Here is a 26,822-nt window from a genome sequence, read left to right on the forward strand (position 1 = left end):
CATTTTAGTAGCCTTCCTGTAGACCAGGGGTGTCAAACTCAATTACATAAGGGGCCGAAATCTAAAACATAGGCTAAGTCGTGGGCCAAATTTTTTTATTAAGATACTTAGGGGTCCTTTTATTAAGGTACGCTGATTTAGCATGCGCTAAAGATTAGCACACACTAAATGTGCACCTTAATAAAAGGACCCCTTAGTCTTAGTAGAAGTACGTATAGGGTTATAATCTCTTCAACCCCACGCCAGCTCTGTGATGTAAACAAAATAAATAAAAAAGACTTTCCCTCTCTCTTTTAAGTCCTAGTTCACGCTTGCTGTCTAACACCAACTCTAGCAGGATACACATTTCAAATCTGGCATATTGTAATCACAAAACAGTACACAAATTATTTTTTCCACCTTTTCTTGTCTGGTCATTATTCAAATTATGTTGGTCCCAGGCTCTGGTTTTCTTCTGATAACTTGCTTGCCAGGGTCTCCTACCCATTTGTCGTTTCCTTCTTTCTTTGTGCTAACCATCCATCTTCCATCTCTGTCCTCCCCTTCCATTTCCCTTCCCTCCCCCGGAGGTCTGGCATCTTTCCTGTACCGTCTTCTCAGGTTTATGCAACTTCAATATATGATCCTGCATTTCTTAGCATTAATCTTAACTGCCAAATTCCAGACAATTCTTCAAGCTTTGTGAGGTTCTTCCTCAAGTTGTCCACACCATCAGGGGTATCCATTGCAGATATTGGTATCATCCACGACCTTACCAGAAAGTCCTTCAGCAATATTACGTACAAAAATGGTAAAAAGAATAGGTCCAAGAACTGAACCTTGTGGCACATCATTAGTAACATCTCTTTCCTCAATGAGCTCCATTTTCCACTAACCTCTGTCACCTTCCACTCAACCAGTTCCTAACCCGGTTTGTCACTTTGGGACCCATACTAAGGGCACTCAGTTTATTAATTAGATGCCTGTGTGGAACAGTGTCAAAAGCTTTGTTAAAATCTAAATAAACCACATCTAGGACTCTCCCTCTATCCAACTCTTTGGTTACCCAGTCAAAGAAATTGATCAGATTTGTCTGATAAGACCTGCCTCTAGTGAAAACCATGTTGCCTTGGGTTCTGTAATCCATTAGATTCCAGAAACGTCACTATTTTCTTTTTTAAAAGCATTTCCATTAATTTACTTACCACAGAAGTCAGACTTACTGTCCTGTAGTTCTCTAACTCTTTAGCTTTTGTAGAGACGGACCACATCCGCCCTTTCCAGTCCTCCAGTACCACTTTGACTCTAGAGAATCATTGAAAAGGTCTGCTGGCAGAGCCTTCAGAATTTCCCTAAGTTCCTGCAATACCTTAGATGTACGCCACCCAGCTTCATTGCTTTGCCCACCTTGAGTTTAGGTAACTTCTCACAAAAACAGTCCTCTGAAAATCGTTCAGGGTTTACCACACCTCCATTTTTATTTGTGTTTGTCTTCTGTGGTCCTGCTCTCAGGCCTTCAGCAGTGAACACAACAGAAATATTTAAGCAATGTAGCCTTATCTTTATAAGCTTCTACATATTCCTCCTCTTCACCTTTGAGTCTCACAATGCCACTTTTTCAATTTCTCCTCTTACTAGCATATCTAAAAAACATCTTGTCCCCCTGTTTTACCATGGCAACTATTTTTCTTCCTGTTGCCATCTTTGCATTTCTGACTACTCTTCCAGCTTCTCTTGCCTGTCTTCCTCTTTTTTTGTAGTTAATGAAGGCTAATGTCTTTTTTCTTACCTTTAGTTACTACTTTTGAGAACCAAAGCAGCTGTCTTTCCTCTTATTTTCGTTTCCTTACAAAATGGTTTGCTGCCCACTTTTGCTCTCCAATTTCCTACTTCTTCCAGATGTTCCTGTCTGGACAACTCCTTGACATAATCCCCCATCTGAGCAAAGTTAGTCTTTTTGAAGTCTAGAACCTTTGCTTTTGAATGAACCCTGTTTTAATATTAAATCATACCCTCTGGTAATCACTGGATGCCAGTTGATCACTCACTCTCCCCATTCATAAACAATAAATCCAGTATGGCCCCATCCCACGTGGGTTACATTACCAACTGCTGGAACAATAATCCCTGAAGAGAATCCAGGATCTCCCTACTTCTAGAAGACCCTGCAATAGGTTTACCCCAAACAACATCTGGCATATTAAAAATTTTATTGCTTTTGTATGGCTGTTGCACTGTTTTCCCATCCCTGAAATTTGGATTGTCAATGTTTCTTGACATTGTACACTTTGCGTTGTTGACCTTGTATATATTGGCTGCATTTTCAATAAAAAAAATTTCAAAAAAGAAAATTATATTTATGTCCCCCTCTTACAACCATATTTTGAATGTTTTTGATTAGATCTTTGTCCACTTCTTCTGTCTATGAAGAAGGCCTGTATAGCAATACATTTTCCATGCCCTCTTTCCAGATTGACCCACACCTTATTCTGTAGGTCAACAACTTATTTATATAAGGATAATTTTGAAAGCCCATGGCAGCTTGTAGCCCTGCAGATACATCATAGCAATAGGATTACATACAGCCATTTGAAGTTGAACATCAGTAATACCCAGATTTTATGTTAAAACAGCAAATTAACAATATCATTGTTAATTATATCATAAGATTAATTATATCATAACATACAGCAGAGAGAACAATATGGATGTACACTATACCCAATAAGACAGATACATTAATCATAGGCTAAACAGGTGCATAGCTATAAGAATCCAATGGCTCCCATATGAAAGCTTTTAAAGTATTATACCTTTCAGTGACAACACGCTCATATTGGGCAATTATGCAGACTGTGTTCCACCAAGTTATGTATTCCACCATTGAAACATCCTTCATGAAATCGGCCCCAGTCAATTTTAAGGCCAAAATGCTGACTTGAATCAACTCTCTACTATCCTCGGGGAAGTTCCCAGTAGAACAAGGGCACATTATGATTACACCAATTAAGAAAAATACTAAAGAGCCTTCTAACATGGCTTCCAACTTTAGACCTATCGCCAATATCCCCCTGGTTACCAAAATAGCAGAAGGGATAGTAAACACCGAACTCACCACATACTTAGAAAAACACAATATCTTGCACGACAACCAATCCGGCTTCTGGTCAGGTCACAGTACCGAAACAATTTTAGCTTCCCTGCTCGATTACCTTCATCAACTATTCAGCCAAGGCTCTTGTGCTCTAATATTGCAACTCGATCTAAGTAGCGCATTTGACTTGGTTGACCACGCCACTCTACTAGACTGTCTGACTTCTATTGGAATCTCAGGTCATGTTCTCAATTGGTTCCATGGTTTCCTGACAACAAGAACCTACAAGGTGTTCAAGGACGATACTACCTCCTACAGCTGGGACAACCCTTGTGGAGTCCCACAAGGCTCCCCCCTGTCCCCCACCCTATTTAACATCTACTTTGTCTCCCTAGGAAATCTCCTACAAAGCTTAAAGCTCAAATTTTTCATCTACGCAGACGACATCACAATAATCATTCCGCTCTCTTACTTTACCTCAGAGTTTCTTAACTCGCTATCTTTCACCCTAAATCAGATCGAACTTTGGATGTCAGCGTTTAGACTAAAGCTAAACCCAGAAAAAACTAAACTCTTCTTAGTATCCCCAAACGACAAAATTAAGGAAACTACGATACACATCAATGGACTTGACTACTGTATTGAGCAATCATTAAAAATACTAGGAGTCACTTTAGACAAGCATCTCACACTGGAGAAACACACTGACCTAGTATTTAAGAAAAGCATCTCGGTGCTCTGGAAACTCCGCACCATTAAAAAATACTTTGATGACACCTCCTTTCGTCTGCTGGTCCAATCTTCCATTCTTAGTGTCCTGGACTACTGTAACATCATTTATCTAGGCGCCCTCAAGAAAATCACCAGGAAGCTGAGACTGGTCCAAAATACCGCCATCCGCCTTATCTTTGGCCTGAAGAAATGGGAACACATATCCCCTTTCTACCACAAGTTGCACTGGCTGCCATTCGAATCCAGAGTTCTATTTAAGTTCTCTTGCATCTGCTACAAAACCGTATCTGGTATGTCACCAGCCTATCTTTACCCCCACTTCAACCTGAACTATAATAATAAGAGCTCCCGCAGAACAACTCTGTTCGCTTTTCCCTCACTGAAATCGTGTCATCTTAAAAAAGATTCCTCGAACGAACCTTCTCTTTTCAAGCGGCCAAACTAAATTCATGGCTCGCCCAAATCATACTTGACTGCTCTTCATACCCCTCCTTCAGAAAAAAGCTCAAAACTCTACTTTTTAACGGACCAAATCCCTAACGCTCCCCTCTTCCGCCGTAACGTTTCCCCTTCTCCACCTTAGAAAACAGATTAAAACCCTTCTTTGCAACAGACCTATCCCTTAACGCCCCCCTTCCCCCATCTCAACCCCCCTCTCCTCTTCCTTACTTTTCCGCCCGCCCCCCCTTCTAAGTTTGTTGCTCCCCCCCCTTTTTCCATCTAATATGCTTTGTTCCCCCCCTCTCTTAAACTTAATTGTATCCTACTACAGCACACACTGTATGTACCCCGTATTTAGCCCTTCCCTCACCTAAATTGTTAATGTAAACGAGTTTGACCCTACGATTGCTTTGTTATGTTCTTCTTTTTTCTAATCGCACTGTATGTAATTCATCTATCTGTTGTGAACCGCCTTGAACTCCCTGGGTATGGCGGTATACAAAATAAAATATTATTATTATTATTCCAACATTGTAAAATATTTTTAATGGCCAAGTTGAGCAGGATTCTCAAGAATTTCAAGTGATTATCAGGTAATGGCTGCTGAAGGGCAAAGTGACCCAGCACTATGATTTTTAAAGTAAGTGGTTCCTTGATGTTCAACAGGGTACAAATAGTATCCCATACTTGCAACCAATATTCACATATATGAGCACAGTGATATAATGAGTGAATTAAAGTACCACATCCATGCAACACAACCAACATTTATTTGAATTGTCACTCTTAATTTTAGATAATTTATAAAGGTGTCCAAATAGCTTTATGAAAAACAAAAAATATAGAATGTTTAATTGCAGTTGATCTTAATGAATTGTGAATAGAAGTCTTGCAATTTAAAAAATATTTGAAAACTACTTTGTTTCAATGTGTTTATCGATATTATTTATATTTGAACATCTCTGTGATATTAACTGTTTTATTCTATGTTAATGATAGTCTATTATTATTAATTTTATGAATTGTGAGATATTCAGGGGTTTTCTCCTCACTGAAGCTGCAGGGGGTGTTAGGCAAATTGGGGAAAACTACATGTCAAAAGAACATAAGAATAGCCTTACTGGGTCAGACCAATGGTCCATCAAGCCCAGTAGCCCGTTCTCAGGGTAGCCAATTCAGGTCCCTAGTACCTGGCCAAAACCCAAGGAGTAGCAACATTCTATACTACCGATCTAGGGCAAACAGTGGCTTCCTCCGTGTCTTTCTCAATAACAGACTATGGACTTTTCCTCAAGGAAATTGTCCAAACCTTTCTTATAACCAGCTACACAACCTCTGGCAAGGCGTTCCAGAGCTTAACTATTCTCTGAGTGAAAAAATACTTCCTTCTATTGATTTTAAAAGTATTTTCTTGTAACTTAATCAAGTGTCCCCTAGTCTTTGTAATTTTTGATGGAGTGAAAAATTGATCCATTTGTACCCATTCAACTCCACTCAGGATTTTGTAGACTTCAATCATATATCTCCTCAGCCCTCTCTTTTCCAAGCTGAAGAGCCCTAACCTTTTTAATCTTGCCTCATACGAGAGGAGTTTCATCCCCTTTATCATCTTGGTCGCTCTTCTTTGAACCTTTTCTAGCGCCACTATATCTTTCTTGAGATAAGGAGACCAGAATTGAACATAATACTCCAGATGAGGTCACACCATGGAGTGATACAGAGGCATTATTATATTCTTAGGACTCCTTTTAAGAAGCCACATCAGCGGCTTTATCGCACATGACTTTTTATCATGCACTAACCCCCACGCTACCCGAAAAACTACTGGCTGCTTGAGGAGGCGGTAGCGCTAGCGCAGCTGGCAGTTTAGCGCGCGCTATTACGCGTGTTAAACCACTAACGCGGCTTCGTAAAAGGAGCCCTTAGTCTTGTTAACCATTCTTATTTTAATAATTCCTAGCATCTTGTTTGCTTTTTTGGCTGCCGCCATACATTGGGACGAAAGTTTCATCATATTGTCTACAATGACACCCAGATCCATTTCTTGGACGATAACCCCGAAGGTGGACCCTAGCATCAGGCAACTGTGATTCAGGTTATTCTTCCCAATGTGCATCACTTTGCATTTGTCCATATTAAATTTCATCTGCCACTTGGACACTCAGTCTTCCAATTTCCTAAGGTCTGCCTGCAAATTTTCACAATCCGCAGGAGTTTTAATAACTTTGAACAGTTTAGGGCTCCTTTTACTAAGGTGCACTAGCATTTTCAGTGTGTGCTGCATTGCTGCGTGCGCTAACCCCACACTACACGCCAAGAACTAACGCCAGCTCAATGCTGGCATTAGCGTCTAGCGCGCGCACTAAAACCGCTAGCGCAGCTTAGTAAAAGGAGCCTTTAGTGTCATCTGCAAATGTAATCACTTGTCATTCCAATTTCCAGATCATTTATAAATAAATTAAATAACATTGGTTCCAATACAGATCCTTGTGGCACTCCACTGTTTACTCTCCTCCACTGAGAAGTAATTCTATCTGATAACCAATTCCTAATCCACTACTGAACTTTGCCACCTATCCAATGACTCTTTAATTTTCTCAGGAGCCTCTCATGAGGAACTTCCAAGTTTCTTTATTTTTGATATACCGTCTATGAAAACAAGTGTCCAGATGGTGTACAATATAAAAAGATTGTATGTGACAATTAAAATAGGTAAATAAAAACAATATTTTATTAAATATTAAAGTACTAGATGAATTTGAATTAATGTACATGAAAGGGAGGGAAAGGTTATTTAAAATATATCAAAATAAAATTAATAAGCTTTTTGAAAATCTAGATACACAACATCACCGTTATCCACATGTTTATTCACACCTTTAAAGAAATCAAGCAAATTGGTGAGGCAAGATCTCCCTTGGCTGAACCTAAGCTGACTCTGTCTCATTAAATCATGTTTGTCTACGTGTGCCACAATTTTATTTTTTATAATTGTTTCCACCATTTTGCCTGGCACTGAAGTCAGGCTTACTGGTCTGTAATTTCCCGGATCATCCCTGAAACCCTTTAAAAAAGTCGGTGTAACATTGACCACCCTCCAATCTTCAGGTTTTACAGACGATTTTAGCGACAGATTACAGGTCACTAACAGCAGGTCAGCAATTTCATGTTTGAGTCCTTTTAGTATCCTGGGATGTATACCATCTGGTCCAGGCGATTTATTACTTTTTAATTTGTCAATTTGGCTTAGTACATCTTCCAGACTCACCGAGATTTCTTTCAGTTCCTCCGAATCATCATCGTTGAAAACCATTTCTGGTTCAGGTAGATCTCTTATATTTTCTTCCGTAAAGACTGAAGCAAAGAATTCATTTAGTCTCTCCGCTATGGCCTTATCCTCCCTGAGCACCCCTTTTGCTCCTTGATCATCCAAAGGACTCACAGATTCCCTCATAGGTTTTCTGCTTTTGATGTACCTAAAAAAATTCTTATGAATTTTTGCCTCTTTTGCAAGTTTCTCTTTATATTCTTTCTTAGCTTTCTTTATCAATGCTTTTAAATTAAATGCTGTGATCCATTAGGGAAGGGATACAGCCCTGCTGGGTCAGTGGGGTGGGACTCAGGCAGGGAGGAATACTTCTGCCCCATACTAGAATCATTTGGGGAGGTCCCAGGAGAAGTTCCTGAAAGAGAGGAACTCTCAGTTTTCCCTAGATGTGGGGTGAGGCAGAAGTCCTAGAAAGCTGAATGCTGCCTTTGGAAGCTGACTGAAGTTGACTAGAGAGAGACTGTCCAGGTGAGACAGTTACTGATGGCTTGGTTGAGCTAAGCCATTGTTTATTGAAGTAGGGATTTTTGTTCCAGCTCTGGCTAGGGCCAGACCATGTGTTACATGGTTAACCTTGCGTGTGAGGCAGCTGTAACAAATAAAATCTTTTTGTTCATGTGCAACAGGTGTCCTGGCTGTATATGTGTCCAGATCTCTCTTGGCAATCCAAGCCAGTCCGTTACATATAATATCTCTGCCAAGTTCTGAGTTTCTGTTGCAAAGAACTGGATGCAGGGAACTCAAGAAGGATTAAGACCTCTGAAGGAGAGTAGGTTTTCAACAGGATAAGGAGGAAAGCTCCAGCTGAGATAGTGATGGAAAATACAACAGCTAGTCAGTGCTGGACATGCAGGGGTTGTTTTTCGCTTTTTATATCTGAAATTTAAAGAGAAAGAAAGCTAGAGTGGAGTGTTGACAGATTTAATTAAGTTACTGATTGCAAATCAGGAGATTGTAGCCTAAAACAAACATTGGCTGTGCAATAGAAGGGAAGAGGAGCTGGAAGCCTTTCTTAATTAAGCTAGTATAGGCAACAGAGATGGGGCTGTCAGAAGTAGCTTAAAGGTAAAAGAAGCAGCAGTGGAGCAGTGGAAATCCTAGGGTGGAGTTACTGCATACATATCAGTGCTCCAGGTGGGAATCCAGGCAGCTTGAGAAGTGAACTCCAAGATAAGGTAGAGGATTACCAGCCCTGAATGGGGGCACACTGAAAGACTCACCTGGGGTAGCTAAGAAGGCACAAGAAAAAAGGAAGTCTCCAAGAGGGAGAATAGTGTCAGAAGTGTCAGATGGGTGGTTCAGTCAGAGATATATCCTCTTGAAACCCAAGGGATAGAGCTTCTGGACGCAATCCAAGACCTAACCAGCCAGCTAGAGGAGATGGACTGCTAAATCAAAGAGATGAAAGAGGAAATAGGATTAGCTGCGAAACTGTACCTAAGTTAAGAGGGCAAGATGACTCTCCAGAAGCAGCTGGTAGAGGCAAAGGACCAGTTGCACGGGCACTGTGGGCAACTGAAAGAAAGTAATGATTGTGAGTCCCCCGGGACAGACAGGGAAAAATGCTTAAATACCTGAATAAATTCATGTAAACCATTTTGAGCTCCCCTGGGAAAATGGTATAGAAAATTAAATAAATAAATAAATAAAATAAAATTGCAGGATATGGAAGCAGTGAATGTAGCACTCAAGGAAACCTTATCCACAAGGGATCAGGAGGTCAACAGCCTGAGGGAGTCTCCCTGGAGAAGCTGACAGCAGAGCTGTGAGAGAAGAGATGGATAGTGTCAAGAGGCAGGAGCTATAAGAGAAGATGGTAGTGCTGGAAAGTACAGAACAGATGCTGCATGGCCAGTTGACTCAAAAACAAGCACATGAATGTCTCCAGGGGAGAGACTTGAAAAGAGTTAGATGATATGGTTACCCAACACCAGAAGGAGATTCAGATAAGAATGCAGTTGGAGAACCAGCTTAAAAGTATCCAGAAGAGAATGATGAAGAGAGAGCAAGTACAAAGAGCCCAGGCTCTGGCCCAAATACGAAACTTCTGCCCCAGACTGGAATCATTTGGGGAGGTCCCAAGGGAACAGGTCCCTGAAAGAAAGCCAGAGAGAGAGAGTAAAACTCCCAGTATTCCATAGATGTGGGCTGAGGCAGAAGTCCTAGGAAGCTGAATGCTGCCTATGGAAGCTGACTGAAGTTGACTAGAGAGAAAGAGAGACTGTACAGGTATGACAGTTACTGATGGCTTGGCTTTGCTTATTGAAATGGGGATTCTTGTTCCAGCTCTAGTTAGGGCCAGACCCTGTGTTACATGGACTTGGTCAACCTTGCATGTGAGGCAACTGTAACAAAACCTTTTTGTTCATGTGCAACAGGTGTCTTAGCTGTATATTGTTCAAACCTCTCCTGGCAATCCAAGCCAACATGTAACATGTACTGTGTATTTTATTGTACCCCTCTCAGAACTGTTGGATGTGGTGGGTCTTAAATTTTTTAAATAAATAAATAACAATCAATTTGTCTAAGGGAAACCCTATGCTGGATTTCCTTTCAAAAATTAAAGGGCCAGCCATACTTTGGGTACCTTAATATCCTTGGATTTTGTATCAGTTTTTCAGTACAGACAAGTTCTGCGGCTGAAACTATCCATGGGAATTTCACTTGAATTCTCCCATGTGTAGTTGATCAGCTCCATCACCCCCCAGAATTGCTCTTTGTCACTTCAGGTAATAAGTACTTGTACTGTCTAACAGCTTGGGTATTTTAACCTGCAAGGTTCTACTTACAGTAGGTGACCTTTTCTGCAGAAAAATACCTTGCAATAAAAGCTTTGAAAAATGCTCTTCTTGTGTTTTGGGGAGAACTCAAGTTTTTAAGGATCAAACCTCCAAACCAATTATATCGACTATTTCAACACAGACTTCTGAATAATTCTGCCAGCATGCAATCACCTCTAAAGAGAAAATCCTTTTTTTCACACTTGAATGTTTCTATGGTTGTTTACCACTGTTACTGTTAATTACCTTTGATTATATGTTGCCTCAGGAAAATAAGCCCACATAACTATTTTCAAGAACAATATTTCACAGCTGATTATTAAAATATGTTTCAGTCATTGTGCCGTGTGAAAGAAGTCTTTGGAAAAAGATTGACTAACAATGACAGTCTTTTGTAGGTATTGAAGGCGCCAACATTTCAAAATGATTGAGGGTGCCAAATGTAATCCAAATTACCCCTCTCTGGACACAATGAAGGAATTTGCTCAACATTGGTGGTGCTGAGCACCCACCACATTCACAGAGCTGGCTCCTATGGTAGTATAATCAGCTGATGTTTGGTAAAGTAGAACAACTTTAAAGTAAATGTTTTTAAAAATGAAATCCTGTATCACAGAAAGGTAGTTTTGATGGTTTAAAATTGTCATCATAATTTCAGACACATGGATTGATGTTGAAAAGGTTTGTCTGGGTATCAAATGACACCTAGACAAATTGTAAGTTTTTAAAAATTGCAGCCTGCAGACTGTTTAAATCTTGTCTGTGCTGGCTGGACAAAATTTCACTGGGTAAAAAAGGGCATCCTTTTTCTGCAAGGTTTTCAGTTTTGGCCAAAAGGTTATTTTAATTTTTAGCTGAAAATGATTGTGCGTTTTCAGTGGAAACTGAAAATGTGTGCTTTGTCCCATTTATCTCATTAAAAGGGGGGGGGGGGTAATACATTTTTCCTCTATTTTATTATATTATCATGTTTACTTAATAGCCTGTCGTATTTATTTTTACCCTAACTTTGGCTACTGATTTTTAGGTTTTATTGGTTTTAGGTTTTATATTATCACTTTTTGTATTTCATCATCAGGTATGTTTTTAGTCCATTCCTATTGTTTCTATGTTTCATACAAATTTATTCATTTACCCCTTCCTTTACAAAACTGCGTTAGCGTTTTAGTGCCAGCTACCACGATAACAGCTCAGACGCTCATAGAAATCCTATGCGCGTCCGAGCTGTTACCGCAATGGCTGGCACTAAAAACATTAGCGTGGCTTTGTAAAGGAGGGGGTTAGTTATTCTATTACCTTTTTTATTTTCTATTTATATATATATATTTATATTATGTTATGCTTGTTTATACATCTTCATTCGGCTATGGTTATATATTTTTATGTTTATTTTTAGTTGTTTTGTCCCCTAAGGAAGGCAATTTTTACTGCCGAAACCAAGATTCTTGTTGGGACTATAGGACTGTCATATTCTATAACAGTGTTTCTCAACATGTGGTATGTGCACCCTTAGGAGTGCGTGAGCCGCTTGCTGGGGGTATGCGACACTGTGCGGGTCTTCCGCCCCCCTTCCTCCTTTGGTCATCGCCGTTGAGGATCTTATACCCTTCTTTATTGCCTGCCTGCCTGCTCTCCTCTACCAAAGCCACTGCTGGGGAACCCATGCCCTCCTTCCTGCCCAACCCCCTCCACTGAAGCCGACCCAGAAGTCTTCCGTCCGATGTCAGAAGAAAGCCTTCTGGGTCAGCAGGGGTTCAGAGTTACTTCCTTCCAGGTGGGCTATTCCTTCCTGTCTTCAGTGGCACTTATTGCAATGACACGTTAGCGGCTCTTTCATGCTGCACTTGGCTGACCAGGAAATCTTCTCTCTGATGTCAGAGCTGATGTCAGAGGGAAGGCTTGTGAGTCAGCCATATGCAGCATGTGAACACCCGTGCGTCCCTGTAACAAATGCCGCTGAAGGCAGAAGGAGCAGCCCAGCTGGACGGCCCTGAAGGAAGTACAGCCCTGGAGCGAGAAAGTAAGGGAAAAAAGGGACATGATCTGAGACAAAGGGAAAAAGAGGGGAGGAGGAACGCTTTGTGATATGGGAGGGGCATGATTTTGGGACAAAGTCTAGAAGGCAGGAGGGGGGCATGAACTTGAGACACAGAAGGAAGGGAGGGAGCATGAACATGGGATACAAAAGGAAGGGAGGAAGGGGGCACTAACTTGGGACATAGGAGGGAGGGAATAGAAATGGAGAATTGTTAGGCGTGTGTGTGTGTGTGAGGGTGAAAGAGATAGTGCTTATGGGGAAAGAAAGAAAGAGGAAAATTGGGCATAGAGAGAGAGGAGTGAGGTAGAGATGCGTGGGGAATAGAAGGATGAGAGGGAGAAATGTTAGATATGGTGGTGGAGAGGGAACAGAGGGACAGATTGAAGGGGATGCAAGGGGGAAGAATGTTGGACATAGTGATGGAGGGAGAGAGATGTAGTATTGTGTTGCAGAGGGATGATAGAAGTTTTCAAGTTTATTAGGATTTTATATACCGCCTATCAAGGTTATCTAAGCGGTTTTTTTACAATCAGGTACTCAAGCATTTTCCCTATCTGTTCCGGTGGGCTCACAATCTATCTAACGTACCTGGGGCTATGGAGGACTGAGTGACTTGCCCAGGGTCACAAGGAGCAGCACGGGGTTTGAACCCACAACCCCAGGGTGCTGAGGCTGTAGATCCAACCACTGCTCGTTGGCAGTGGTGAAAAATGCTGCACATGATCCGGGGGATGAGAGGGAGAAATGTTGGATGTGGCAGTTGAGAGAGTGGGAGAGATGCACCCTGGATTGCTCTCTCTCTTTTCCCACTCCCTTTGCAGCAAGGGAGGAAATGAGAGGACAGAGAGAGAGAGAGGGAGAGAGAGAGAGGGAGCTATGTTGCAAATGGGGGTGGAGGAGAGAGTCTTGGTCTCTCTCTTGGAGAGAGAGATGAGTCTCTGGTTGCACTTCCTTATGACTGTACATCCAATATTTCTTTCTTTCTGCCTTCTGCATGCTTCCTTTCCTCCGGACCTCATTCCCTTCACCCAACCAACATCTCTCTCTGTCTCTCCATGAGTCCAACATTTCTTCATGGAGGAACAGAGAGGGGTGTTGATTTGGTGAATGGAATGAGGTCCAGAGGAGAGGAAATGTGCAGGAGACAGAAATAAATAAATATTGGATGCACAGTCAGAAGGAAGTGCAACCAGAGACTCATGAAATCACCAAACAAATGTAGGAAAAATGATTTTATTTTAATTTAGTGATCGAATTTATATCTGATGTCTACATTTTGCACTATATTTGTCTATTTTTCTATAGTTGTTACTGAGGTGACATTGCATATTTTAAAGTCATCTGCCTTGACCTCTTTGAAAAAACCCTGAATATAAATGATAATTAACATTTTCTCTGCATACAGTATGCTTTGTGCTTTTTAATTTTGTGGTTACAATTATGTATTAAGATTATATTGTGTGTATATGAAAAATGGATGGAAGAAATTGCATTACAATTAGAACTATTATTATAGGGGTGGGGTCTGGGGTGGAGCTTGGGTGGGGGTATTCAGTTGATATTTGTTAGACTTAGGGGGGTACTTGGCTTGAATAAAGCTTGGATTAGTTTTATCAGACATCACGCTTGCCTCTTTGTTGTTTTGCTATTAGATGAACATAAGAACATAAGAAGTTGCCTCCGCTGAGGCAGACCATAGGTCCATCCTGCCCAGCGGTCCGCTCCCGTGGCGGCCCATCAGGCCCATTGCCTGAGTAGTGGTCTATACCTATCTATACCCTTCAATCCCTTTTTCTTCTAGGAATCTATCCAAACCTTCTTTGAAACCATTTAATGTTTTCTTGTCTACAACAGCCTCTGGAAGCGCGTTCCATGTATCCACCACCCTCTGAGTGAAAAAGAACTTCCTAGCGTTTGTTCTAAACCTGTCCCCTTTCAATTTCTCCGAGTGCCCCCTTGTACTTGTGGTGCCCCACAATTTGAAAAATCTGTCCCTGTCTACTTTTTCTATGCCCTTCAGGATCTTGAAGGTTTCTATCATGTCTCCTCTAAGTCTCCGCTTTTCCAGGGAGAAAAGTCCCAACTGCTTCAATCTGTCGGTATATGGGAGATTTTCCATTCCCTTTATCAGTTTAGTTGCTCTTCTCTGTACTCCCTCAAGTACTGCCATGTCCTTCTTGAGGTACGGCAACCAGTACTGGACACAGTACTCCAGATGCGGCCGCACCATTGCACGATATAGCGGCATGATGACTTCCTTCGTCCTGGTCGTAATACCCTTCTTAATGATACCCAACATTCTGTTTGCTTTCTTTGAGGCTGTGGCGCACTGCGCCGATGCCTTCAGTGTTGCGTCTACCGTCACTCCCAGGTCTCTCTCCAGGTTGCTGACCCCTAGTGGTGTTCCCCCCATTTTGTATGTGAACATCGGGTTCTTTTTCCCCACGTGCATGACCTTGCATTTCCCTATGTTGAAGCTCATTTGCCATTTTTCGGCTCACTTTTCCAGCTGAGTTAGATCCTTTTGGAGATCTTCACAGTCTTCCCTGGTTTGAGCCCTGCTGTATAGTTTGGTGTCATCTGCAAATTTAATGACCTCACACTTGGTTCCCACCTCTAGGTCGTTTATGTAGATATTGAACAGGAGCGGTCCTAGCACCAACCCCTGCGGAACTCCGCTCGTGACCCCTTTCCAGTCTGAGTAATGGCCCTTTATGCCAACCCTCTGCTTCCTGTTTGCCAGCCAGTTTTTAATCCATCGGTGGACCTCCCCTTGCACCCCATGGTTCCATATCTTCTTAAGCAGTCTCTCGTGTGGTACCTTGTCGAAGGCTTTTTGGAAGTCAAGGTAAATGATGTCTATAGATTCCCCTTTATCCACCTGGCTGTTCACCCCCTCAAAGAAGTACAATAAGTTTGTGAGGCATGACCTGCCCTTGCAGAAGCCATGTTGACTCGGTTTTAGCTGCCCATTTTTTTCGGTGTGTTCACACATGCTGTCTTTAATCAGTGCCTCCATCATCTTTCCCGGGACCGAGGTCAGGCTCACCGGCCTGTAGTTTCCTGGGTCGCCCCTTGAGCCCTTCTTGAAGATGGGTGTAACATTTGCTATTTTCCAATCCTCTGGGATCTCTCCGGTTTTTAAGGATAGGTTGTATATCTGTCGAAGTGGTTCCGCTATTTCGTTTTTTAGTTCCTTGAGTACCCTTGGGTGAATGCCGTCCGGACCTGGCGATTTGTCGCTCTTTAGTCTGTCTATCTGCCTGAGTACATCTTCTTGGCTTACCTTTAAATTGACCAGCTTATCATCTTGGTCTCCTATTGCGATCTCCTCGGGTTCCGGAATGTTGGTTGTATTCTCCATCATGAAGACTGACGTGAAGAACTCATTTAAACTGTCAGCTATTTATTTCTCTTCTTTTACTACTCCCTTTCTGTCTCCATCATCCAATGGTCCCACTTCTTCTCTTGCCGGTTGCTTCCCCTTGACGTATCTGAAGAACGACTTGAAGTTTGTTGCTTCCTCTGCCAGTCTCTCTTCGTATTCTCTTTTTGCTTTTCTAACCACTCGGTGACATTCCTTCTGGTGTTCTTTGTGCACTTTTTGGTTCTCCTCCGTTTGGTCTTTTTTCCATTTTCTGAACGATGCTTTCTTGTCGTTTATCGCCTTCTTCACTGCATTTGTTATCCACACTGGGTTTTTTGTTCTATTTTTTTTGCACCCTTTCCTGAACTTGGGGATGCACCGGTTTTGTGCTTCATGCACAGTTCCCTTGAGTAAGGTCCAGGCTTTTTCTACGGATTCCATCTTCCCTATGTTGCCTTTGAGTTTCTTTCCCACCAATTTCCTCATGGCATCATAATTTCCTTTTTTGAAGTTGAGTGCCGTCGTTGTGGTTCTTTTCCCCTTTGATGATCCAATTTCTAGCCTGCACTGGATCTTGTTGTGATCACTGTTACCTAGCGGCGCTAATACTGCTACCTCCTTTGCTGGCCCCCCTAGTCCGTTGAAGATTAGGTCAAGAGTGGCATCACCCCGTGTTGGTTCCGTGACCAGTTGCTCCATGAAACAGTCCCTCGTGACCTCTAGGAATTTGTTCTCCCTTGCGCAGTTTGAGTGCCCAATACTCCAGTCTATCCCAGGATAGTTGAAGTCCCCCATCACCACCACATTTCCGCTTCCGCATACCTGCCTCAGTTCAGCTTCCAGGTCCTGGTCGATTTCTTCATGTTGTCCTGGTGGGCGGTAGTATAGTCCCAATTTAATGTCTGCCCCAGTTCCTCCCTGTAACTTAACCCATAGTGATTCCAAGCCATCCGCCCGTACTGTTGTTTCCATCCTGGTTGAGGTATGGAGTCTTTTATGTACAGCGCTATTCCTCCACCCTTTTTATGTGTCCTGTCTCATTTGTATAGTTTGTACCCTGGTATGGCCACATCCCATTGATTGTCCTCAGTCCACCACGTTTCTGTGTCTCCAATTATGTCTAGGTCCTTTTTGCTGGCAGTGATTTCTAGTTCTCCCATTTTGGCCCTCAAGCTCCTAGCATTTGTGTATAGGCAGTTTAAGACCCAGTTTTTTGCCCTATCTTTTTGTTTTCCTCTTGTTTTGGTACCCCTGCAGTCCTCCTCATGGTTTGCTAGCCCCCGAGCTTCATCCTCCTCCTGCTGCTGTGTGTCTGTGCGTCCTCAGCCTGTTTCCCCTGCACCTCTTGTTCTCGTAATTCCCACTCAGTCCTGGGCTCTTTTTCACAAAGTCTTTGCCCCTCTGGCTCCTGTTGTTCTGTGTTAGTGCCGCTTACCAGTTCCATTTGTGCCCTCAGTCCCTGCAATGCGTCCTTAGGTCCTTTTTCAAAAAATACATACTCAGTCCCGAACCCTCCTTTACAATGTCCCAGATCAGTAACCTTGTCAAGTACAGAGGTCAAATCGACTATCGGCTTTCCCCTTCTCCTCAGTTTAAAGCCAAGTCTATGACGTTCTGGCCGTTGCGTGCCAGCATCCTCGTCCCAGCTGTGCTAAGGTGCAGTCCATCTCTTCTGTAGAGCTTGTTCTTCCCCAAGAAAGTAGTCCAGTTCCTAACAAAGTGGAAACCCTCCTCATCGCACCAATCTCCTCAGCCAAACGTTAATTGCTTGTAGTTCGCTCTGTCTCCTTGTGTCCGCTCTCGGTACTGGCAGGATCTCTGAGAAGGCTATCTTCCTTGCCCTCAGTCTCAGTTTCCTCCCCAGGATCCTGAACTGGTCAGTTAGTGTAGTCCTGTTGAAGTTTCTCCTGCTGATGTCATTGGTTCCGATGTGGATCACTACTGCTGTCTCCTCCGTCTCGGCTCCCTCCAGGATCCTCTCGATATTGTTGATGATGTCTTTTGTTCTTGCCCCCGGGAGACATGTTACCAGTCGGTCCTCTCTCCCTCCGGCTATGTGACTGTCTACTCCTCTCAGGATTGAGTCTCCAACCACGATAGCCGATCTCCCCTTCTTCAACTGTCTCTCTGGTCTCAGATCTATGTCATATGTGCAGTCCATTTGTCCGTCCTCTGGGTTCTGTTATGTCTCCGCCCCTGGTCTCAGGTCTGTGTCATCTGTGCAGTCCGCTAGTCCTTTCTCCTGGCTCTGTTGGGTCTCCTCCTCCTCTGTCTGCCCAGGTCCTCCGCAAGGTCTCAGGTCTGTGTCATCTGCGCAGTCCGCTAGTCCTTTCTCCTGGCTCTGTTGGTCCTCCTCTGTCTGCCCAGGTCCTCCGCAAGGTCTCAGGTCTGTGTCATCTGCGCAGTCCGCTAGTCCTTTCTCCTGGCTCTGTTGGGTCTCCTCCTCCTCTGTCTGCCCAGGTCCTCCGCAAGGTCCTATTCCCATGGTGTCTGGTGGTTCCTGTCGTCCAACTGTCGGTTCTCTCCTGGTGTGTTGGTGTTCTTGTGCCTCCACCATCCTGCAGGCCTCCTCAATGAACTTCTCGAGCTCCCTAACTTGTTCCGCGATGTGGCTCTCTCTGGTGGTGTCTTTAGTTTCCCAGCATTGCTCCTCCATGGTGCAGAGTCCCTCCAGCTCCTGGACTCTAACCTGCAGTCTCCCGACCTCCTGTTTCAGGCTATCCAGTTCCTGGCATCGACCGCATATGTATGCCTGCCTCCCGGAGGGGAGGTAGTCATACATATTGCACCCGATGCAGTATACTGGGTAGCTCTGCTGGGTTCCCACAGCCTCCATTGCTCCTTTCTCGTTCCTATGTCCCACGGTGTGTATGAGTGGTGCCCGGCGCGCAGCTACCTGAAGAAAAAGAGAAAGAAGAGAGAGATGAGTACAGAGAGAGTACCTTAGCTGTTTGGGTATTAGATGCTGCTGCTGGGCTCCTTCTCAAGGCTCCTTCGCAAAGGCGCTCTCGCTAAGGCGAGCGCCTTTGCCGCTCGCCTTCGCCGCGCGCCGAACGGCTGTGCGCCGTTGGCTCCCCTCCTTTTAAGGGGGGAGTCCGGGCACCGACGCTGCTGTGACGCGGCGCGGGTGGGCGGAACTACCTCTCGCCACCCGCTCTGCGCTGTCGCTAGCCTCTGCTTCCTCCTCTGACCTGAAAAACGCCTCCTTTCCTCTCCCTCTGGCTTTCCTGCTTCCTCAGCCGCTGCCTGTCCTCGCTGCCTCCACGCGCTGAGAAGCCTTAGCGCCGCTGGCCCCTCCTTTTAAGGGGGGGGAGTCCGGGCACCGACACTGCTGTGACGCGGCGTGGGTGGGCGGAGCTACCTCTCGCCACCCGCTCCGTGCTGTCGCTAGCCCCTGCTTCCTCCTCTGACCTGAAAAACGCCTCCTTTCCTCTCCCTCTGGCTCTCCTGCTTCCTCAGCCACTGCCTGCCCTCGCTGCCTCCACGCGCTGAGAAGCCTTAGCGCCGCTGGCCCCTCCTTTTAAGGGGGGGAGTCCGGGCACCGACGCTGCTGTGACGCGGCGCGGGTGGACGGAGCTACCTCTCGCCACCCGCTCCGCGCTGTCGCTAGCCACTGCTTCCTCCTCTGACCTGAAAAACGCCTCCTTTCCTCTCCCTCTGGCTCTCCTGCTTCCTCAGCCGCTGCCTGCCCTCGCTGCCTCCACGCGCTGATGCAGCATACAAATGCATGCAAGTTCCTTATTGCTATAAAGATTGACTAATACAGCTTGCACTGAACTTCACAAGCTCTGTTGCTTGTGGAAAATTAATGACAATTTTGAACGGGTGTTATTCTTTCTCTACTGCTATGACTGCCAAGAGGTAGCCTGGCCATGATCCAAGGCACCACATTAAAGGGGCTAATATCTCTTAGTGTATCAAGGGCAGGGTAGTGGGGGCAATCCTCCCCTGTGCAGGGAATTGGGGGGGGGGTCGGGGGGGGACAGTGCATGGAGCAGTTGCAGGGCCGCGAACCACATGTGCGTGGCCATCAGCTCTGTAGTTCCCATCCTCTCTAATGCCAATCTCCTGTTCTAGGGCAGGAGACCAGCAGAGCCAGAGACCCTGCACATATGGATCATAGCCCTGTGAACGCTCTACGTACCCCTCAAGTAACTGGAGAAGGGGGGTGCTCCACTCTGAGGAGGGGTTGCTCTGCCCTGGGTAGCTAGAAAGCCAGGTACCCCACTGACTGGTGCTTCATAAATGAAATGTAGAGTCCTCTCCCAGTGGCATAGTAAGGGGGTCAGATCACCCCAGGCGCCATCTTGGTTGGGGCACTGGCACCTCTCTGCCCCCATTCCCCATGCCACGCTCATACCCTCCCTTCCCCCTCTTGTACCTCCTTAAAATCTTTGCCAGCGTGAGCAACTACTCTAGCCTACTGCTCACACTGGTCTTGCTCCCTCTGAAATCACTTCTGGCCTGCAGGGGGGGGGGGGGGGGTGACGATATTTGATATATTTCTACATCATCAGCTGGAATCAGCTCACTTTCACATTGACAAGTAAATATTTTTTATTATTGAGGTATATATGTAAAACAATTTTTCTCAGTAATAAGATACCAGCCGGCCACTGTAGTAAAAACTCTGATGCTCAAAGAATTCCTATGAGCGTCAGAGCTTTTACCGCACCGTCCGACGATTTTAAAAAAAACCCTAACGTGGCTTGATAAAAGAGGGCCTAAGTGATTTGTAGAAATGATGAGACTCTGTGATGTTATAAATGGAAGAATTATGTTCTAGGCTTTGTCTGGTTTGATTTATAGACAGACAGACTCTCACCATATTCTATGTGCTAGCATTTATTAAAATGTATCTAAACATACAAATAAAACAAATTAATTAATGAAAGCAAATCAGATTTATACAGCACAATAGTTTCAAAGAAACCGAAGTACTGTACATGCAATTAATGTCTCAAAAAATCCCCCAGAAAATAAAAGACTTGTTTAAACAGTCACATTTTAATGAATTTTCTAAAAGACAAAATTATGGAATATCAAAATATTACCATAAATCAGAGAACGTATATAATAACATATATTAAAGAACTTTTTTTTTAAGTTCTTTAATATATATTATTATATATGTTCTCTGTGGTTTATGGTAATATTTTGATAATTAAGGACACAGAGGTATTAATTTGTTTATACTCCCTTATCTGAATGAATAATTATGGAATAGACATTCCTCTTTTGTATATTGTTCCAAAGATGGGAGACAATACATGGAGGTACTTTCCCATGTTCAGGTTAATCTTGCCTCAGACAATCATAGTAAAGTTAATAAAAGGCATTATCAGTCAAATGTAGTGAATGGGCAGTAGTGTACAATATAGTCCCAAGTTTGTCAGACCAGAATCTTTTTAAAGCCTTAAAAAACTTTGCTGAAATATTTAATGTGCTGTACACAGCAGCTGACTGGGAGCCAGTGTAAATACAGTATAGAATTAGGAATGCTTGTATACTTTTATAGAATTTTGCAACAGAAAGCAAATATGAAGCAACATTTTGGACCAGCTAAAGATTTTTGTGCAGTAAACCAACGCAGACAGAACTGCAGTAGCAACCAGGGAATGGATAACTGTGGCTACAGAAAAACTATCAAGACAAAAGTATAAAGTGAACTTGGTGAATCTACCACAGCTGAAAAGAAGGAAATCTTACAAACAGCAGAGATATGAGCTTTGGATTCTTGCCCAGAAATAGCTAAGAAGAAAAAAAAAAAAAAATTTAAATTGAATCAGGTTGGGCAGACTGGATGGACCATTCGGGTCTTTATCTGCCGTCATCTACTATGTTACTATTGTCAAGATAGAATCCAAAATGGCTTCTAGACAACAGACTTAAGTGCTGAACCAGAGGAATGGCATCCAATGAAAGGGTCAATGAAGGGTCAGGAGGAGTGGTGGGTCACAGATTTAACTATCCAGTCTTGCTTGTGTTAAGTTTCAGTTTGTTTATCATCCATTTTAAAATTTCATCCAAATATTGATTTAGAATATAATACCCCATGTAACACAGGCATTGGGGGTCTAAGATATTTGACTGCATTATAGGGGAATCTGTGTTGTTTTGTCTACAGTCTAATATGTATTAGCAGAAAAAAAGGGAAAGAGCCCAACTCTTGAACACGTTATAAGCGATCTCATGTTATATAATACAGTGTTCTTCAACCTTTTACACCTATGGACCGGCAGGGAAAAAAAAATTATTTTGTGGACCGGCAAACTACTAGGACTAAAATTAAAAAACCCCGTTTCCGTCCCGTCTCCGTGAGCTCGGTCCTCGCAAATTATCTGATCCCATCCGCACAAGCCTCAGTTATGATTTTATACTGAATGTATTTTATTAAAGTATAAAAAGAAACAATATTCTGTACAATTGTCATTTTATAAATACAAATAATACAGAGCAAGGATCAACAAAACCCCTGTCTCCCCTCCCCTTCACATATATCCCTTCTACTATCAAGAAAACTGAATAAGCCAAATTATTACAGAATGCTACACAGAAATATCATGCTAACAGAATACCGCAGTCACACATAGCAGGAATAGGGTTAGGGGAGTGCAACTAGGGCAACTGCCCCCCTGGTCAGAGAGAGCCCTAAGCCACTCCCTGGACTTTGCAGTCCCCAGTTATGTCTAACACCAGCTCTAGCAGGATATATATTTCAAATCTGATATATTCTAATCACAAAATAGAAATAAAATTATTTGTTTCTACTTTTTGTTGTCTCTGGTTTCTGCTTTCATCTTCTTTTCATTCACTTCCTTCCAGCGTCTGCCCTCTGTCTCTTCAATCCAGCATCTGCCCCTTCCATCTACTGTCTGACCTCTCCCCCTTCCATATGGTATTTGTCTTCTTTCTATGCCCCCCTCCCCTTTCCATCCAGCCTATGCCCCTCTCTCCTTTTTACACGATTCATTCCAGCTTCACTGCTCTCTTCATTTTTATCTCTCCTACACCAGATCTAGCATCTTTATCCCTCTCAATTTCTCTGCTGACCCCCCTTCCCATCTCATTCCTGTCTCTCCCCTTCCCCTCCTCTAATCTCCCTGCAAGCTGTTTCCTTCCTTTTTTCTTCTCCCTTCCCTCCTCCCCCTGTCCAGTAGTAACTCTCTTCCCTTTCCTTTCCCTCCTCCCCTCCGAGCAGCATCTCTCCTTCTCCCTCCCTCCAGGTCCAGTAGCAGCTGTCCCTTTTTTCCCCTTGCCCAGCAGCTTCACAGACTTCTTTCCCTCCTCCCCTCCCAGCAGCATCTCTCCTTCTCCCTCTCCAGGTGCAGTAGCAGCTGTCCCTTTTTCCCCTTGCCCAGCAACTTCCCAGACTCCTTTCCCTCCTCCCCACCCAGCAGCATCTCTCCTTCTCCCTCTCCAGGTCCAGTACCAGCTGTCCCTTTTTCACCATGCCCAGCAGCTTCCCAGACTCCTTTCCCTCCTCCCCTCCCAGCAGCATCTCTCCTTCTCCCTCTCCAGGTCCAGTAGCAGCTGTTCCTTTTTTTTTTTTTTTCACCATGCCCAGCAGCTTTCTCCCCTCCCAGCAACTCTCCTTACTTACCAGCGCTGCGATTCAGTAAGGCAGCCTCGGGTCCTTTGTTGGGTCGCACCGCCTCTGAGGAAAGCGGAAGTTGCATCATCAGAGGCGACCCGACTCAGCAAAACCTCCAAGGCTTCCTTCCTGAATCGCTGCGCTTGTAAGGAGAGCCGCTGGGAGGGAAGGAAGCACAGTCTGAGGCTCCCCATTATCTCTCCGGCCCTGCGCAACTACAGCTCCTCGATCTTGCAGGTCCTGCGCAGACCAGCAAGAAATTGAAGATGTTGATCTCGCCGGTCATGCGCGGACCGGCAGGAATTTTCTGCAGACCGGCGGTTGAAGAACTGTGATATAATGTACCTGACAAGCTGTCATTGTATGTTAAATAAAAAGCTGTATATTGCCTGCAAATAGAAGATTCCCTTAACTCAAAATGAATGATCAGTATTCACCATCCTTGACAATTTAATCATACGACTACAGAATCATCTGAAGCTTAAATGTAATCTGAATATTTCTATTACTACTACTACTACTATTTATTATTTATTAGTGTTAGAGAATTCAACAGTGGACTTTTTTCAGTATTTTGATTGGTTTGCTGTTGTAAGCAACAAATACCAAAACCACAGTGACAGTGTCTCTAGGAAGAAAATTCTTCTGAATTACATCAATCCTTTTTTATAAGAAACCATCTTATAATGAATGGAAGTCAGGCCTTCTAAATATTTTTACACAGTATTTCCTATGGTTCTTAAAATAGGCTATTATAAATGTCATCATAACAAACACATTTTTGGTTCTATCCTATTTTTTTAAGAACAGATACCAGTGTACAAAGGAAAGTAAGCTGAAACATAAAAGTGTAGGGTTGATTTGAACGTCAGAACTGTAAATACCAGGATGTACCTGGAGGTTTTCAATCTACCGTAGTACCCTGATGTTTCTGCGTTTTTCATCTAAATGAGCTCACCACACAAACAAAAGACATCAAATTGTTCAATGTAGGACTAAAATCTCTAAATTTGCCTTTCTAATCTACACAAAAAATATGTAAGACAGTGTACATGTATTTTGTTTTGGAACAGTCAGGTTTGAACTGCAAGAGAAGAAACGTGATCCCGCTTCGCTCCCAAGGCCCTATTTCCTAGCGGAAGGGGGAGCTCAAATGCCCTGGAAATGCTAAGCATTGCTACTGGAGACGGACAGATGCACCACCACAAGGACAAGATTCCAATCCTTCTCACGTCTGGTGTTGAAGAACATTGCCAGATACCTGTCTCGTGCAACTAGGACTAATCTCGGTGTTTTTTGTTCTCTCAATGATACGTTACGAGTCTCTCACTCGTCTTACGTTAACTTATTTTGATAATGGTGCCAGAGTGGCACGTTTTCACCTACCGCAAAAAGTTCAATATTTGGGGTAAGAAATATACATTCGTCTAAAACTCTACGACTCACACGCTCTTTCCACCTTCTCGGGTTCCTTGCTTCATTTTTGCCCTATTGTCACTTTTGGAAAGAGGTAAAGAGCACGGATTAGGTGGAGAACACAACAAAATACTACGGCGTCAATGTTTTATCCCAGGCAGTAATTACAGCAGTTTCGCCGTCTGCTCTCTCCGTCTCCAAATCCCTCGCCTTCAGCTAAGAACAAGAGAGCAGTATCCCGTCACCACACCCACCTGCCCCAGCACCCGACTCCGCCCCTTCTTTAATATTAATTGGGCCGCCTTCGCTTACCAATGGCTAATGAAGCTGTCACTCTTTCACCTACTTGTTGAGCGTTTGCACTGGGCGAGCTAACAGACAGTAAACGGAGGAGGCAGGAGCTGCACGCGAAGCGTCCTGCTTAGGGGGAGCACTCTGGCCACTGACAGCCCATGCACTTACAGGCGCTTCTGGAGAAGCATTAGCAGCTTAGTCGGTCTTGCATGCTAGTGAAGGCAGCAGCAACGAAACGCACCATCGGTCAATGGCTCTTGTTTTCCTCCCTTTTTGTTTGTTAAACCGCCGTTAAAAAAAAAAACGATCGGAGGCATGCTGGATTTTATAAAGAGCTGGGGTCCGTTTACAGCAGTTGGCTTGGTGCTGTTAACTTTCTGGGTTCAGGTAAGATGGAAACTGCAAAGTGGAGCGCATTTGCTCGATGGGCCGGAGCCCGGCAGGCGCCGTTCCCTCCCCCCCCCTCGAAATTTCACTTTTATGCTCGCCCAGACTTATTTTGGAGCATGCACGTTTATTGCTTATTTTGTCGCAAACAAACCAGATTTTGACGATCTTTGCTCTAATAGAAACTGCTGCAAAGCTTTATTGACCCCCTTTTTTTTATTACTTGCAAAACGCAACCTTTAAAGTAAAATTATGTCTTTGATTTTTCTTGGAAACGAAAATCAACCACTTAAATATAATCAATTTTAGAATTATACTTAAATGTCTTGATGTTTACCTAAAACAAATGAAATCTGATAAGTCAGCTTTTGAGTCCTCATAATCTTTATAAACATGCTAATGTCTGTGCATTTTGTCAAAGGAAAAAAATCCAAACAGGTTTCACTCTTTTTTTCATTATATTTTAATTATTCTCTAATCCCATCTTTCTCCTTTTGATAACCAGTTGCTGATTAGACCCTTTTTCAATATTTAAAAAAAAAAAAATCTGGTGCACGGGCCGTAATTTGTGAAAGCTTGTTAGTTTCAAACCCTTATGCGTTTTCCCGTGACTCTGCAGTGATCTTCTTTTTGATTTTTTTATTTTTAGGTCTCCCAGTCCTCTGGTTATTTTGAGCTACAGCTTACTTCTGTGAAGAACGTAAACGGAGAATTATTCAGTGGGGAATGTTGTGATGACATTAAGAACTCCCAGAACCTGGATTGTATACGGGATGAGTGTGATACTTATGTTAAAGTCTGTTTAAAGGAGTACCAGGCCAAGATCACTCCGACTGGCTCCTGTACCTACGGATCGGGATCTACCCCTGTTCTCGGTGGAAATACATTTTATTTGAACAAAAATTCTTATCAGGGTAAAAATATCAACGAGCTTGGCAGGATTGCTATACAATTCCAGTTTGCATGGCCGGTAAGTTGATTGATTGCATCTTTCATAAATTTAGCTTCCTTGCTCAGAGTAGTAGTGAATGAAAACCTTTCCCCTCCTCCCCATTAACTATGTGGAGCAGTATGTTGAATATTAGGATATATATATATATATATATTTTTTTTTTAATAAATCAAACTGTGGTAACGAGCAATACCAGCGCTAAATATTGTGCAATTGAATTCCCGGTCGATTAGCATTGTTTCTTTGTGTAGCTATGCATTTAGACCCATTCTACAAAATGTTCCGCTACTTTAATTAAGTTGTTTAGAGCTAGTGGGTGCTATTGTTGTATGTTAGATCTCAGTCATGGAACCCAAATTTGGATCTCGTAATTCTTGTGAGCTTGCATAGCTACCAAGCCCCAGTTAATTCAGGCTTGCA

General features: G+C 43.4%; 1 protein-coding gene and 1 long non-coding RNA gene across 7 annotated transcripts in view; one reads left to right on the plus strand and one right to left on the minus strand.

Moving 5' to 3' along the window:
• The window catches only part of LOC117363991, a 39,532-nt gene extending 14,513 nt beyond the window's left edge, over window positions 1-25,019 (minus strand). For all 3 annotated transcript variants that reach the window (XR_004540165.1, XR_004540167.1, XR_004540166.1), the window contains exon 1: window positions 24,800-25,019. This is a non-coding gene — a long non-coding RNA (uncharacterized LOC117363991). The remainder of the gene's footprint in view (window positions 1-24,799) is intronic.
• A 75-nt stretch (window positions 25,020-25,094) lies between these two features.
• The window catches only part of JAG2 (jagged canonical Notch ligand 2), a 288,684-nt gene continuing 286,956 nt past the window's right edge, over window positions 25,095-26,822 (plus strand). The window contains exons 1-2 of one of the 4 annotated variants that reach the window (XM_033952670.1): window positions 25,095-25,450; window positions 26,100-26,420. In XM_033952670.1, coding sequence (XP_033808561.1) covers window positions 25,379-25,450; window positions 26,100-26,420 — 393 coding nt within the window. In that variant the 5' untranslated portion in view covers window positions 25,095-25,378. Of the gene's footprint in view, window positions 25,451-26,099; window positions 26,421-26,822 lie in introns of those variants that run through there. The other 3 variants (XM_033952665.1, XM_033952666.1, XM_033952668.1) reach the window with 3 other exon arrangements.

The sequence above is a fragment of the Geotrypetes seraphini genome, chromosome 7, assembly GCF_902459505.1.
Source record: "Geotrypetes seraphini chromosome 7, aGeoSer1.1, whole genome shotgun sequence".
NCBI lineage: Eukaryota > Metazoa > Chordata > Amphibia > Gymnophiona > Dermophiidae > Geotrypetes > Geotrypetes seraphini.